This window comes from Heterocephalus glaber, unplaced genomic scaffold (assembly GCF_053883595.1).
Source record: "Heterocephalus glaber isolate CG9 unplaced genomic scaffold, H.glaber_assembly_v1.0 deba00001481, whole genome shotgun sequence".
Taxonomy (NCBI): Eukaryota; Metazoa; Chordata; class Mammalia; order Rodentia; family Bathyergidae; genus Heterocephalus; species Heterocephalus glaber.
In genome coordinates this window covers 14,775,941-14,791,718 of record NW_028258317.1, presented here as the reverse complement: position 1 = coordinate 14,791,718, position 15,778 = coordinate 14,775,941, and the positions used below count along the sequence as shown (strand labels likewise).

Below are 15,778 nucleotides of genomic sequence, written 5' to 3'. Positions count from 1 at the left end.
TTCCCCTGATGAAGGTGAAGGGAATTCCCAGGTTATAGTCACACACCAGGCATAGGTCAGAGGGCTCCAGGAAAAACTTATTCTGGAAGAGGAAACAGAGTACCCAGTGAAACTCAACAATGTGCACTATTTAGACAAATACCAAGTTTTGTTGATTTAATGAGAAGTTTATAGAAAAATTAAACCTAGAAAAACTAGAAAGATGTATAGGGAAAGAACTCCATGAATAGCACTTAAGAGCTTAAGAGTTCTAATGATACTGATACAATCAAAATCACTATGTACATTGGTGTTTTTTTTGGGTTTTTTTGGTACCGAGGATCAAACTCAGGTCCTTGTGCTTGCGAGGCAGGTGACACAACCACTGAGCTAAATCCCCGGCCCAACTCTGTACATTGGAAGAGATGATAAGAAATGTGTGTGGACATAAGGGGAGAAAACAAACTGAAGTCCTGATAATATATTGAGAAGTCAGAGGGCATTTCCTAAAGCAGAACAAACCAAGAAGCAACAAAACCATCATGTTATTTAGAGATACAATTAGCTAAAAGGAGGTGAATGTGTGGCCTCTGATTACGTACTTCTGCCAACCAAGACAAATAACTCAACTTAAAAACACATTTTTCACCTTTGGTATTACACATACTCAGCACCAAGCAGCAACGCTGCCTTTCATGAAGGCTGCTAGGCAGTAAGATATAATGCCACTTGACCAGGATCAGCAAATTCTCAAGTTCAAAATGAGAGGAATACAACTTGATGTAGCTTATAATAAGCTGTCACATGAATGACTGTTGGGTTTCAGCAAAAAGTGGGACAAAAAAGAAAAAAACTTTCTGGTATTTTATTAAAAATATAGACAAATAGTCTTGCACTTAAATACCATTGTGGTTTTGTGCCGACTCCCATTAAACACAGCTATTTGCAAGGGATTCATCACAAATATACTCTGGACAGAAGTAAAAATGTAAACAGAAATGACTGACAAGACAGTGACATTTCAGAGATAATCCTCTTACGATACTTGCTAAAATTGAGTTTGACATTATTTACATCAATGTTCACAGAGACTGAATTATCACCAGCATAAGGACACACTTTGACCACAAGACATCTTTTCATACTTCCTAATAGTTTTTTTTTTTTTTTGGTACCGGGGATCGAACTTGGGACCTTTCGCTTGCGAGGCAGGCGGTGGAACCACTGAGCTAAATCCCCGGCCCTTCCCAATAGTTTTATATTTTAGCTATGAGGATCAGTTACCAGAGTCCAACTAGCTCTTTTTTTATTTTTTTATTTTTTGGGTACCGGGGATCGAACTTGGGTCCTTGCACTTGCGCAGCAGGCGACAAAACCACTGAGCTAAATCCCCGGCCCCCAACTAGCTCTTATCAAGTAGAATTTTTATGTCCATTCAATCAGAGTCTCTTACACCTTTCTGAGCCTATTCATTTGCAGGCAGAAGAAACTGTAACCAGGTTCTTTTATCATATGTTCACAGATGATGTCCAATCTTCATATACTGTCCAATTTCTTCAAGATAAATGGAGCTGAAAGAAAAACAAAAGCAAAATTAGTTTTCAGCTCTATTTAGTTTCCACGCTGTTACAGAACTGTAAGACTAGGGGAAACCTTACAGGTTTAATTCACCACAAAATGATGCCCAAGCCTCTACTTGTACAACATCGCAAAAGAGACTCACTGCCTCTGCCATCCCAAAGCAGCTTATTCCACTGTCTTCAACTATAAGTACCATAAAGCTCATTGTTATAGTCTTTAAAATCTTTCCTCCAGGTAATTCTCTTTAAAGCCACAAACAGCAATTCCCAGCTGTCTCTCAAACGACAATCCTTTATTTTGGTGATCTTAACTGTAAAAGAAACAAAACTATAGAGAAAACAAATAGGTATTTCTCATCTTTAAAAATTAATTTGAAAATAGGCAGCAAGTAGGGGAAAAACACTGAAGTAAGGAACAGCTAAACACCTATTTTATCATTTCTGATTAGCTATCACTTATGTCCTCCTGATAACATCTGATACAGTCTTACGTCAGTTATTATGAGGTTTCATAAAGTAATATACACAGAAATATCTAGAAAACTAAGTGTCATATGGATGTAAATAAGTATTCTGTGTAAAAGTGCTGTGGTCAAAAACCAGAATGACATTCTTTCTCAATATTCATAGTTAATAGAACATTTTTAAAATAATAAACTAAAGACAAGATGTCAGAAGCTGATAAAGTAGTACATCCTGTCTTTTTTACTAATCTTTAAACATGGGGAGAAATCAAATAACAAATGGATAAACACAATGTAGTATATTCATACAAGGAAACCTTATTCAAATATAAAAAGAACATTCCAACACATTCTGTAACACAGATAAACTCTGAAAACATTATACTAAGTGAAATAACACAGACACAAAAGGATGCATACTGTGTAATTCCATTCATATGAAATAACCAGAATAGGCAAATCCATAGAGAAAAAGATTAGTGGTTGCCAGGACTGGAGAAAGGGGAAAATGAGGTGACAGCTAATTGGCATGGGTTTTCTTTCAAGAGTACAAAAAATGTTCTAGAATTGATTGTGATAATAGCTGCACACCTCTGACTACGCTAACACCCACTGAACTGCACACTTTAAATGAATGTATTATATAATGTAGAAATTGTACCTCAACTTAAAAATGATAATCCAGGTTGATAAGAGGAAATAAGTAAATTTGGGAGTTGTAAGCAGCTGTTGAACGACCTGGACGATTTGAGTATTTCTGTTCCTGAAGACTCCCTCTCCTGGGGAAGCAGAGAAGTACAACGAAAGACTACACAGTGAAAAAGGCACCTGAATCAGGGAGACCTCAACTTCAGTGAGCTCCAGCCTAGGCCTAACACGGGTCTTCTACGGCATGACCTTGGTATGGACTTCAATTATTTGAACCACCAAGCCTCTCCATCCAGACTAGTCAACGAATATACAAGCACAGAACAATGAGAAGGATCTCTTACAGAAAATGAGGAGACAGAGGCAAGTTTCTAAACCGTATTGGTAAAATTAGAGAACTGATCTATAAAGCTACTTCCAGCTGTTATATTCAGTGTGCCTGTAACCTGATGACTTTCGTATATCCCTCTGAAAATCGACTTCTCAAAGGGCCACTGTCAAGATTTAAAAAAAAAAAAAAAAGGGAAGTATCTTTCTGCTAACTATAAAATCAAATACCTCAGGTATTACTAATCCTGTAACTTCTTTCCTCCTGATTCCTTAGAAAACACAAAAAGCAATTATTTACCTCACCCTCTGTACAAATAAACAGGAAGCAAAATCTTTTAGATTTAAAAGGTCAGCACTGAAAAAAGGCAACCTATTAAGAGCTTCGGATTCTAGGTCAAGTTCATTCACTGGTCGCTCAATGACCTTGGACCAGCCATTTTCCTACTCCGGCACTGTTTCTTGGTCTGCAAACAGAGAACTTGGTCTAGGAATAAACTGTGAAAGCTCGTTCAACTCAAACACTCTTAAGATTAGGTGAACCAGAATGACTTAACCAGGCGTGCTAGGCCACCACGTGCACTTCGATATCCCTCCCCACCCTGACCCTAGACTGCGCATACTACCATCGCCCTCGACACGCTTTCTGTCTGCTCTCCGCGAATGCTCACTCAGCTTAGGGTCAACTCCTAAAGACCCCACAGCCGTCTGTAGAATGAAAGATAGATGAGCAGTGTCGACGAGATGGGCTCATGGTCACAGCCCAGGAGGACACTCACTGACTCGTAGCAGGGCCACGTAGATGAGGAAGTTCCGTACAGAGGAAATCACATCCTCGCGCATCTTCCGTTTCATCTCCTCGGGGTCCAGCTTCGGCGCGAGGCCCTCGATCCGGAACATCTCTGCTCCGCAGTAACACCTTCCAGCCACTGCGCTTTGCTCTCGGATCTTCAGGGGGTCCGATTCATACCAGGAACCGCGCCTAACCCCACTTCCTGTTCCCGCCCCTTCCGCGCGCGGAGACGGGAGCATGCGAGGGACAATTCTCATCCTGCCGGGCGACCTGAAGAGGGCGGACACGATCTTGCCACCGAGGCGCGGGTACTTCTGGACGGTTTCTGCCTTGAGCTGGGAGCACAACATTGTTAAATGGTTTTACGCCGCCCAGTAGAGGGCTATGCTCCTAGGTACCACCGAATATAATAACAGCTAACATTTATTGAATACTCAATACGGTTCTCCCTAAATTACATACATATTAGCATTTCCTGGATTAGAAAATTGAAGTACAGAGATCTTTAAAACAGCTTGCCAGATATACTTTCCCTCAGGCGGGAAAAAGTATCGAAGAGAAATGAAACAATATTTGCAAAATATTGAAAACTACTTAAACTGGTGATTAGTATATCATTTTAGTTAATTATTCTAGTCTTTGCATCTTGAGTATGTTTGAAATTTTCCGTGATAAGTGAAAATAAAAAGGCAAAGATAGTGAAACTTGCCCAAGATCACACAACTAATAAATGCCAGAGCAGGACTGTATACCTACTTAGAACTGTGAAACACCAGATAGAATTTTTTAAAAACATTTTCCACATTATTGCTGTATTCACATTTCTATAGCTAATCGATCCTTACAAGTCTAATTTAGGCATAGTAATCGAGCATGTGTAAAGCAAGTTCAAATCTGCAAAACATTTTACAGATGAGAGGAAGTCGCAGAAATTTATTAGTCATTCTATTACTGATGTGTACGCCAGGATTCTTATGTGGATAACTGTAATGTGTAGCTGAATCCTCTTTCCCCTGTACCCTGCTGCCTCATTGGTCCCTAACAGTACCTGGACATCCCTCGAGTCAGAAGGCAAGAGTTTAAGGCAATCAGTTTTTCTGTCACAGAATCATCAAAAGATTAATAGGCTGTTACCCCAAGTTCTGAATGACAGCTAGCCATATGTAATTCTCAGACATGAGCCAGATAACTCAATTGCTCACATAATTAGTATCAGAATGTTCCTTCTTGAAAACATAGTGCATAGCAATAATGAATTTTGGATAAATTAGAACAATAATTTATTATGGAAACAACTGATCTCTGTAAGCATTGCAACCTACCTTCCTAACTAATAGAGCGTAAGACATGGGGTGAGAAAAGGAACTCATCTTTGTATCCAAGCTTCAGTAATATTTTGCATCTATAATTCATGCAGTGGAATAGCAGAGACAGCTCTGGAATGGGAGGGGCAGACTCCCAAGAAATAGCCTCTGTCCAACCCTTTGTGAGTGTTTAGAAAACCTTCAGTAATGCTGGAAAGGAACAGGGGCTGTGGAAAGAAGCTGAACAGGGACATTGAAGACATAGTCCCTAAATCTGACACAGCTACTCACTGTCCACATGATGAGGGACAAGTCTCTGCTTCACTGCAACTTCATTTCTTTACAAGAACAGCATATGACTAAATGCTTTTGAAGGTCCCTTCCAGTTCTAATAGTTTATGTATTTTTAATTCTAACTGTGTCATAAGGACATAATGATTTGGAGTGTATGGTTATCACAGTATCATCAAATGTGATCAGATACCAAAGCAAGTATGTGCATTTTCCACACTGGGAAGAAGGTAAACAATGAGGCAAATCTCATCCAACTGAAAAGTGAGGGAAAACAGATTGGGAAGGAATGGGTTCTTGTATGATTTCAATATCTTAGATCTAGTTTATCTAGTTTAAGTAGTTCACATATAGAACTACCATATTATTTTCTTTATTGAGATGCTTTTGAGTAACTTGTCTGAATTCACAGGAAACTAGAGAAGGGAGAAATTAGCCAAAGATCGTGTTTCTTGGTAAGAAGAACAGGTTTTTAACATATGAACTTTACCTGTCCAATGCTAAATTAAAAAGGCAGCATTATTCTTACAACAATTCCTTAGAAAGCTCTGATGCTTGGCCACCTTTATAGACAGGAAGATAATGGATAGAAATATAGAATAGCTGTGTCCTGGAGTAAGATATATCCAGATATAGTCTAGCGGGGTGAACTGTTTGTGTCTCAGAAATGTCTTTCTCTTTCATGGCTTCTTTAGTTGTAATGGACGAAACTCATTAAACAAGGCTAGGCTCCTTTCCTTGGCTTTTAAAAGTGGTTGTTTATTTATTTGTCACATAGTTTGGTGGTATTTCCAATTACAGTGGGTTTAGGTGACGCAAATTGAGAAAATATGCTTCAGGAAGTCAACATTGGATAGAGCCACTTTGTATTTTACACCTCTAATTTTTTTTTAACTGGGAGGAGGAGAGGTTTGGGTCTAATCTTTAAAGTCACCTAAAGCTGTCAAATGCTGTAATTCTGTTCTCATCGTTTCTATTCTTTCTGCATAACCTTGAACCTAAGGGCAAAGGATTCCCTGTGCTTTACCATGAAAGGCAAAAAATGAAGAAGTATGCATGCAAAATTTAATACTGATATTTGTATTACTTGGTCTGTTCACAGATAAAATGGCAGCTGATGTCATAGCCTTATTTTCCATTTAGATCCCAAGAGGGATTTTGGAACCATTTCCTTTGCCTCAGCTTCCCAGATAATACTGTACATAAGCAATCAGAGCATACAACCCAGTCATAAGAGAATTAAGTGCTTTAATTTCCACCATTATGGAATAATTTGTATTTGCAAGGCCAGAGTTTGACTGATGACTCATGATTAGGAAATGAATCCAATATAAAATCATAGGAACTTTTGTTTATAATTTATAGGGAGCTATATTGAATAGTTCAATATTGGGTATTGAATAGTTCAATAACTGTTCAGAAAACTGAGGACCCAGTGAAGCTAGTTAGAAATAGAGATACCTGGAGTTAGGGTAGATCTCTGGACTCCCACATTGGCACTTTCCTCCATCATGCATTATGGTTTTTGCTACTTTTAACTATGAATATTCTCATTGACTCCCCCTCCTCCCCTGCAAAGGTAAGGCTTAGAAGAATGTGTTACTGTTCAATTTCATTTAGGGAGAGACAGATAAAAAGAGGCTGCTATTCATCAACAGACTGAGAGCAGCCCTTCTTTCCACAATGCCACACCCATTATCTGGATTACAGTCCAGTTAATTTGGACTGTATCATTGTGCAGCTCCACACCTCTCCTTCCTTATTCTTTCAGGCAAAGACATGGCTTGGAATTTCCAAAACAAACTGACTTTGAAATCCACAGGATCCACAGTGAATGAAATAAAAGACTGAACAAGGAAAAGACACTTCCACTCTCAATAAAGATTGCTCTGTGGTAAATGATAAACAGAGTTTCAATTGGAAGACAAGATAACTTAATTTTAGAAGTTACTGCCCAACAAAGAGGCATTTTCAGGAAGGAGAGCTTTTGAGCCTTAAAGGATGAGGAGTTTGATAACCTTTATTTCTCTGGCATTTGCTTTCTATAATACCTTCTTCTCTTTTAGAGACTTTGGTTTAGAACTTTGTTGTTTAGATGATTTTTGAATGTATGATCTCTTTCTAGATAGACTCTAAGCACCTCAAGTACAAGGAACATCACTCATTTTTTTAAACTATCACATTATCTATTGTCATTTGCCAGTCTCACTTATCTCTGTACTCTGAGTCACAGAAAATCTTTTTTAAAGGTGGCAGGAAGCTGAGCATGATGACACATGCCTGTAATCCCAGCACTTGGGAAGCTGAGGCAGGAGGATCACCCTGAGTTCAAGGCCAGCCTGGGCTACATAGTGAGTTCAAGGCCAGCCTGAAATACATAGTGGGATCCTGTCTCAAAAAACAAACAAACAAACAAACAGAATGGCAGGCCCAAGGAAAGACTGGGCTTCTAGCCTCATCCATTCCCTGAAATTGCCTGCTTTGAGGGAACCCCTTATTGCCAAATCCAAGGGACTCTTATAGGTCTTAGCCCCTCTGCTACATTTGTTGTTGTTGGTTACTCAACTCTTTTATGAAAGTTCTCCCTTTAACATTGAGGATACCATGGTCTCTGGTTTTCTTTTTACCTTTCCAGATGTTTGAGAGCTTCCTTCCAAATTTCCTCTATGGATCAGCTCTTAAATGGTCCTTCCCTGGATCCTCTTCTCTTCAGTACTCATGGACAATTCAGTCTTGCTTCAATTACTATTTTTAGGATAATGATTTTCCACCCATATATGTTTCCAGCTCATTCCTCTACAGGAACATGGACCTGTACATCCAACTGATCTCTTGACTTCACTTTCTCCTCCAATGTACTATGAGTGTTTCACACTTCACTTGTTCAAAGTGGAACCAATCATCTTCTGCTCTTATTCTGTTTGGGGCTGATATAACAGGATACTTGAGACTGGATAATTTATAAAGATCAGAGGTTTATTCTCTCACAGTTCTGAAGGCTGTTCCCAGATGGAGGCCCTGGCATCTGGTGTGTTGAGGGCCCTCTTGTTGCATCCTCACATAACGGAAGGCTGTAGGGCAAGAGACAGAATCCATTCCTGAAAGCACTTCTTATAATGGTATTGATGTTTTCATGAGGTCAGCATCTTCATGACCTAAACTCTTCCCAATATTCCCACTTCCCAACAGTGTTGCATCAGGGGTTAAATCTTCAATAAATGGGGATGTACCCAAACCATAGAGCTCTCCTAGTCAACCTTTATTCCCATACCCTACAGCCTAATAACTCCCACCATTATCTATTCTCTCCAGTTGATAAATCCAGAAACCTGGAAGTCAATTTCATTCCCACCCAAAGACCCTATATCTAATTAAATTCTAGCTTCTGTCAATTCTACCTCTTTTTTTTTTCAGAACTGGGTATTGAACTCAGGGGCTTTGCATTGAGCTGCATCCCCAGCCCTTTTTATTTTGTGTCATAGTCTGACTAAGTTGCTAAGTTTCCCAGACTGGATTCAAACTTGTAATCTTTGTCTCAGCTTTTCAGAGTGCTGGAATTACAGGCATGCACCACCACACCTGAATCTGCCTTTTTAATATTTCTAAAGGTCATTATATTCTTTCTATCTCCTCTGCTACAACTTTTGCTTAGGCTATCACACCATCTGTTCTTCTTTCTTCTGTCTTATCTCTTCTGGTGCCTTTTTCACCATGCAGTCTGTGTGATATTTCTAAATATAATCTTTATAATGTTATTATCCTATGTAAAGTATTTTATTTTCCATTGCCTTCAGAAAAATGTGCAAATCAATTAATAACAGCTAAATCTTGGAAGTGGGCTATATATCCATCAACAGATGAATGGATGTTGAAAATTTGGTAATTGTACACAATGGAGTACTACTCTGCCACAAAGAAAGATAAACTCAAGTCATTTGTAGGAAAATGCATGCAACTTGAGACCATAATGTTAAGTGAAATCAATCAGATACATAAGCTTAAATATCACATGGTTTCTTTTATACAAGAAACCCAAATTATGAATAAAGATCAAAATAAGAGACCATAGGAAGGAGGAAGGTAGTTCTGTCTCAAATGGGAAGAGGATCAAGAGATGGAGGGAGGGGGAGAGAAGGGAAGGAAAGCAGAGAAAAAAGAATTAAGATGTGTTATATACATGCATCAACTCCACATAAGGAATGTGAACATTATATACTGCAAACATGTACTAATACAAAATTTATAAAGAATAAAGTTGATCATAACACCTAAAATGTGCTTATGCTTTGGTCTTGTTTAGAAGGCCTTACATTGATCTGATTCCCATCTTTCTCACTGATATCATGCCTTTCTACTCCTCTTTCTCAACCTGGTACATCTTTATCCTTTCTCTATTCTTCCCTTTTCCCACATAATCTTCCACCCTATCCCAATATACTTAACTACTTGTTGTTCTCTGAGCTCACCAAACTCTTCGCTTTGGGTCTTTGCACATGCTTTCTTCTTGATTAAAATTTCTTTTCCTATCTCTTCTTCTGGCTAAGTTCTAATGTCATTCAGAAATCACATTAGAGGTCAAAACAGCTCTACTAGGTTTAGTGGTTGTAATGGACCAGTATTGGCTCCTAAGTTGTAACATTTGTACCTCTGTAATATAAGATGGTCATACTAGGGTAGACAGTGGTAAGGAGTATATGGGATTATCTGTGCTCTCTTTAAAACTTCATTATAAACCTTAAACCATTACAATTAAAAATTTTTAAAGTCTCCATGAGCTCTCCTCTGCTGGCTTAGCTGTGGCTTCTGTATGTTTGTGCCTACTTCTGTCCAAATGTCAAAGCACATCATATAATATCTTTCCATTGTCTATGTGTCTGTCTCTTTTGCTGAAGCACAGGACTCATGTTTTCTCATTTTCATATCCCCAAACCTAGCATAATGCCTAGCAAATTAGAACTGTTCGGTGCCTCCTAAGTAAATGCTTGTTGTTAAATAAGTTGTTTTGGGAACTAGTACCAAGCTTTGTTGTAAGGTAATCTAAAATTATAGGGGAAAAAACCCCTTAAAAGTCTCAGAGGTTATAGGTGACTCGAAGGCTCTGCTTGCTTGTCAGCATGACAGACTTGACAGACTTGGCAGTATGGATATACTTAAGCATCATGAGCACTTCTACACACTATTTATGTTTCCAAGAGAGCCACATGACACTTGTTCCTCTTCAGGTGAAGAGCTCCAGGCCAGCAGAGCTGGGTTAGTTCACTCCAGGTGAGCCTCACAGACTGTTGGCATTTCCCAGGAGGGTGTGGACTATGTGTTCAGTGTACAAAAGCCAACTAGGGCAGAGGGCAAAAGAACCAGTTGGAAAAAGAATGACAACACAGGGTCATGAATCTCCAATGTGGCAATTCATTCCCAACTCTGTAATGAGCAGTATGACCTTGGTCAAATGTCTACTGTTTGTGGGCTCCAGAGTCCATGTTTGTAAGACATGTGTTTGGATTGGCTGGTCTCTAAAGTTCCTTCCAGGTTTGATGCTTTCTGACCAATGTGACGACTGTGGACATTAGAGGAAGAAAACAGGTAAGTGTTTATTAGGAGCATGTGGCAATTGAACCATTGGTTCTGGGTCAGCAGAAGTCTTCAGCAAAAAGAAACCAGGCTAGGACAGAGATTTGTTCATGTCATCCTGAAAGTAGAGAGCTCTATGGCACAGTAACTCACCATAGCTTCTGAGGATCTAATTTAACTCTATGAGATGGAAGCACTTCCAAGGACTGGAGGGGGAAATGTTAGTAGCAGAGAAGTGGTGATTTTCACTTAATAAAATGAGCACATTTGAAGAAATTTTATGTTTATTACCTGAGAGTTTTGATCCTTTGCTTTGCACTGAAATTATTTAAGTATTACAGATGATGCAAAGAGTATCACCTGGAACTTGGCTGGGGTAGGCATGACAGTCACAGTGTTACTGAACAGAATGATTAAATTCAAAAATTGAAATTATTTGGAATTGGAGGCTATGAATTATTAAGCAATAGAAATTTAGAATTGTCTTAGATGAAAAATTTTAAATCCAGTTTATTTCCGTATTAACTTGTTGCTAATGGCTTTTATACTTAGATAAAAAATTCCTTGAGAACCTCAAGAAAAGTATGTATTTGTCTGACTGAACATCAGTCATTACTAGTTAAAAAGATATAATGTAAAGAATTAGAGTGAATTAGTAAAGAATTTAGAGTGACTGAAGAAGAAAATAATATTATTGTTTAAAATTTTGGGAAGATTCTTTCTGTTTACTGGTATCAGAACTTCTGAGAGGTAGGTGGAAATGCCCACTTTGTGAAAGAATTAGAAATATGTAGGTGCAAGGTTTGCTCAGGAACATATGCTCCTGGCTCAGGGTGACTCCTTTCATACCTGGTCTTTCTTCTGTGTTGACCAAGTTCTTTCTTTTTAGAAAAGTAGTTATGTGATGATTCACCTGGTTTCAGAGAAGGTACTCACCAAAAGTTTTTGATCTGGGTCCTACTGGACAAGGCAGCTGCCAACTGTTAGTGTGAGGATGTGTCCTTTTTGGAGACCAGTATTAAGATGGCTAAGTACAAGATACCTCCCCCCAGAGATGAGGGAACCAGCCAAAACCAGGTAGGACTAAAAGAAATGGGCTAAGCTTGAGACCCCCAGGAAGAGGAGAGAAAAAACCCCCACAAAAATAGTAATATTTAACATTACTAAGCATTTACTCTGTGCCAAAAATAGTTCTAACTCATTGAATGTATTTCTCACACCAATTCTATGAAGTAAGCAGCATTATTTACAATTTCCAAATGGAAAACTCAGTATAGAGAGGTTAAATATTCACCCAAGGATAATCAAGTGGTGAGTTGTAGAGCTGGGATACAAACCTCAGTAGTTCAGCTGCAGAGTTTTGCTATTAATCACCATATCTTGGTGTATGTATAACCTTTCCAGGTTGTGTTTGACTCTCGTTCTGTGTCTCTAGCACCCAGCCTGAGGCTGGGGAGGTAATGGGTATTGTTCAACGTTTCCTGAACTGAGTGGAATCCGCTAGTCTCAGCCTGTGCTCAAACCTAGTTCCTGAACTCTGGGTGAGGTTCTGTTTGGCTCAGTACAGTTCTCAGGAGACACAGAATGGTTGCCAGTCCCTGAAGGCTAGCAGCAGAATCCAGCTCAACCAGTTGATAGGGGATCATGAGCAAGATTCCCCTTCCCTGTGCTGAAAAAGGGAGGAAAACCATGGCATTCAGGCACGAAGAGCTAACAGAAGTGAGGAAGCAGTCTGGTCATTCTACAGTGCACACTCAGAACTCACTCTACACCACCCCCTGTGCTGGGCATTGATCACTGCAAATATAGAATTAAATTGTGCCTATTCTGTGCCCTATAGGTGACCCATGCTTGTATGAGAAGGGTGCCTGATAGTATTCTGGAAATTTCCTTAGGACATTTGTCTTGGTTTGCAGAGGCAAATAAGACTATGAATCCTATTGTCACTCTCAATGAAATTTTAAATATTCCCACTAACTAAATATAGGCTGTGGGTTGAATAACCTTCAGACCCCTGGATGAACTTTCTGGAGCAAAAATGTAAGGCTGGGTAGACAGAACCTGCAAAAGAATTCTACAATTAAATGGCTAGAGAGAGTGTTGGAAAAGAGAAGGGGAAAGGAAAGAAACATGCTTTTATATTCATAAACACTAGGACCTCTTATCCTAGTAGAAGAGAGCATTTATTCTGCAACCCATGGAAATATCTCCTGGGTCTGGTCTCTTGAGAAGTGAAGAAATTTTGGTTGCCTAAGAATTTATTTGTTGATGAAGGTGATGTCACATTTGCCTGGATGGTCTAGAATATGCTTGTTGTACTGGTGACATTATTTATATTACTTTCTTTCTCCAAAATATTCTCATTTGGATGGTATACTTTATAGTCATGCTTTATAGCCATTAACTAAAAAAATATTGTATCTATTTTTCTGGTGGGCCCAAAAAGATGGAGGAAGTATAAACACTCCTTGTTAGCCTTTTCCTTTGTCATCGCCATGCCTTCATATGTGCATATGAATGAAACTCCTTTTATGTCACAACTTGGCTAGAAACACAGAACACTAAAATTTACTTGAAAGCTAATAAAACAGATACAGGGTACAAATTCATGAAGTAGAAATCAACTTTACCGGCTCAGTTTAGAGTTATCAGTTCTTGGGTCTTTAAGCTCTCCTCCACCTGGAGTTTTGGACAAACAGCCGTGGAGAGTCTGGAGCAGAGTATCCATGGGGAACAACAAATGTGAGGGCCCTTGGACCCTCACCTGTCCTTCTGGGCTGTGTGACCTGAAGGTGATAGTCCTTAAGGTGTTCTCTTCTGACTCCTGGTAGCAGAGGATTCAGTTATTTTTTTCACATGGAGTTACCACTTGAAGCATAATATGAATGTAGAAATTATTAGAAACTTACAAAAGAATCAGGGAGAAGGAATGAAATTGGTCTTCATGAAGTTTAATTGAGCAATGACCTCCTCATTAACAGTAATCAGTTCAGTGTATGTGGCCTCACTTAAAGATGGAAGATAAGAAGGATTCCAGGAAAAAGTGCTTCTCTGTGTTACGGTTCCTTTTCCCTCTCTGTCCTCTCACTAGTTTGTTTACCTGTGGTGTTATTCTAAATTCATCTGTCATTGTTTGCTACTTTTGTAATCTATTTGTCAGAAGCATTTATTGGATTGTTTGAATCATTTCAACATCTTTTTCCTTTGGATACAGATGGAGATGAGGAGGCTTATTAATAGATAATTATTGAGCATTTTGTTTGTCATAGATACAGAAGAGAACTGCAGGGTCCAGAGTTTATAGTCAAAATTCAAAGAGATGTTGGGCTGGAGATTTAGCTCAGTGGCAACTGCAAGGTCCTGAGTTTGATCCCCGGTTCTGCAAAAAAACCCCAAAAAACAACCAAAAATTCAAAGAGATGTAAAAATAATGAGAAACTCTGTTGCTTAAGTTTTGATGTTAGACACTCATTGCTTCAAAGATCTAGAAGTGTGTAATAAAATCACACCAACTTTTGTTTCTATGTTCTTAGCATAAAACAGTTAAAGATCACTTAATAAATTAATAGGACAATATCATCAGCAAATAATGACAGTTGAACTTCTTCCTTTCCTATCTTTATTCCTTTTATTTCTTTCTCTTGTCTAATTACCATGGCTAATGTTTCCAGAACTATATTGAACAGGAGTGGTGATAGTGGGCATCCTTGTCTTGTTCCTGATTTTAGTGTGAAAGTTTTCAGTTTTTGACCATTTAGTATGATGTTGGCTGTTGGTTTTTCATAGATAGCCTTAATCAGGTTGAGATAAAGGCCTTTTATTCCAATTTTCTGTAGGGTTTTAATCATGAATGGGTGTTGGATTTTGTTGAATGCCTTTTCTGCATCTATTGAGATGATCATATGGTTTTTGTCCTTGACTCTGTTAATATAGTGTATTACATTTATTGATTTACGAATGTTGAACCATCCTTGCATCCCTGGGATAAATCTGACTTGGTCAGGGTGTATGATCTTCTCGATGACCCTCTGTATTCTTTTTGGCAGTATCTTGCTGAGGATTTTTGCATCTATGTTCATTAGGGAGATTGGTCTGTAGTTCTCTTTTGGGGTTGGGTCTTTCCCTGGTTTTGTAATCAAAGTAACACTTGCTTCCAGGAATGAATTTGGAAGCCTTGCTTCCCTTTCAATTTCCTTGATGAGTTTAAAGAGTAATGGTGATAGTTCTTCTTTAAATGTCTTGCAGAATTCAGCAGTGAAGCCATCAGGACCTGGTCTTTTCTTTGTTTGTAAATTTTTTATTACATTTTCAATTTTACTCATTGTAATTGGGGTGTTTAGAATTTCTATATCTTCTTTATTTACCTTTGGCAATTCATATGTATCTAGGAATCTGTCCATTTCTTCTGTGTTTTCCATTTTATTAGAGTATAGGTTCTCGAAGTAGGTATTGATGATCCTCTGGATTTCTGCTGGGTCTGTTATGACTTTACCTTTTTCACTCTTAATTGCATGGATTTGAGGCTTTTCTTTCCTTTTTTTGATAAGGTTGGCTAAAGGTTTATCAATTTTATTTATTCTTTCAAAAAACCAACTCTTTGATTCATTAATTTTCTGTATTGCTCTCTTAGTCTCCATTGCATTGATTTCTGCTCTGATCCTTATAATTTCCTCTCTGGTACAAGCTTCAAGTTTGTCGTTCTCTTCTTTTTCTAGGTGCTTGAGGTTCTGCCTTAAGTTATTTAACTGAGTTCTCTCTGTTTTCCTGATATGGGCATTCACTGCTATGAATTTCCCACATAGAACTGCTTTCATTGTGTCCCAT

General features: G+C 38.6%; 2 protein-coding genes across 3 annotated transcripts in view; one reads left to right on the top strand and one right to left on the bottom strand.

Moving 5' to 3' along the window:
* Positions 1–828: 828 nt before the first annotated feature.
* On the bottom strand, positions 829–4,004 carry Tomm5 (translocase of outer mitochondrial membrane 5). Its single transcript, XM_004874584.3, has 2 exons — positions 3,778–4,004; positions 829–1,550 (listed from the first exon to the last, which is right to left on the bottom strand). The coding sequence occupies exons 1-2, from the start codon at positions 3,896–3,898 to the stop codon at positions 1,516–1,518; spliced, it is 156 nt and encodes a 51-aa protein (XP_004874641.1). The 5' UTR covers positions 3,899–4,004; the 3' UTR covers positions 829–1,515.
* A 6,782-nt stretch (positions 4,005–10,786) lies between these two features.
* Positions 10,787–15,778, top strand: part of Frmpd1 (FERM and PDZ domain containing 1) — a 168,408-nt gene continuing 163,416 nt past the window's right edge. The window contains exon 1 of one of the 2 annotated variants that reach the window (XM_087183652.1): positions 10,787–10,966. The gene's annotated coding sequence lies outside the window, so the exon portion shown is untranslated. The remainder of the gene's footprint in view (positions 10,967–15,778) is intronic. The other variant, XM_087183662.1, reaches the window with a different exon arrangement.

What these genes read in the sequence shown, in the direction of transcription:
- Tomm5 (XM_004874584.3), bottom strand. Translation starts at nt 3,898, where the DNA reads ATGTTCCGGATCGAGGGCCTCGCGCCGAAGCTGGACCCCGAGGAGATG. An exon ending in CGTGGCCCTGCTACGAGTCA is followed by an intron (nt 1,551 to 3,777) that starts GTGAGTGTCCTC and finishes TTTTTCTTTCAG; the next exon opens with CTCCATTTATCTTGAAGAAA.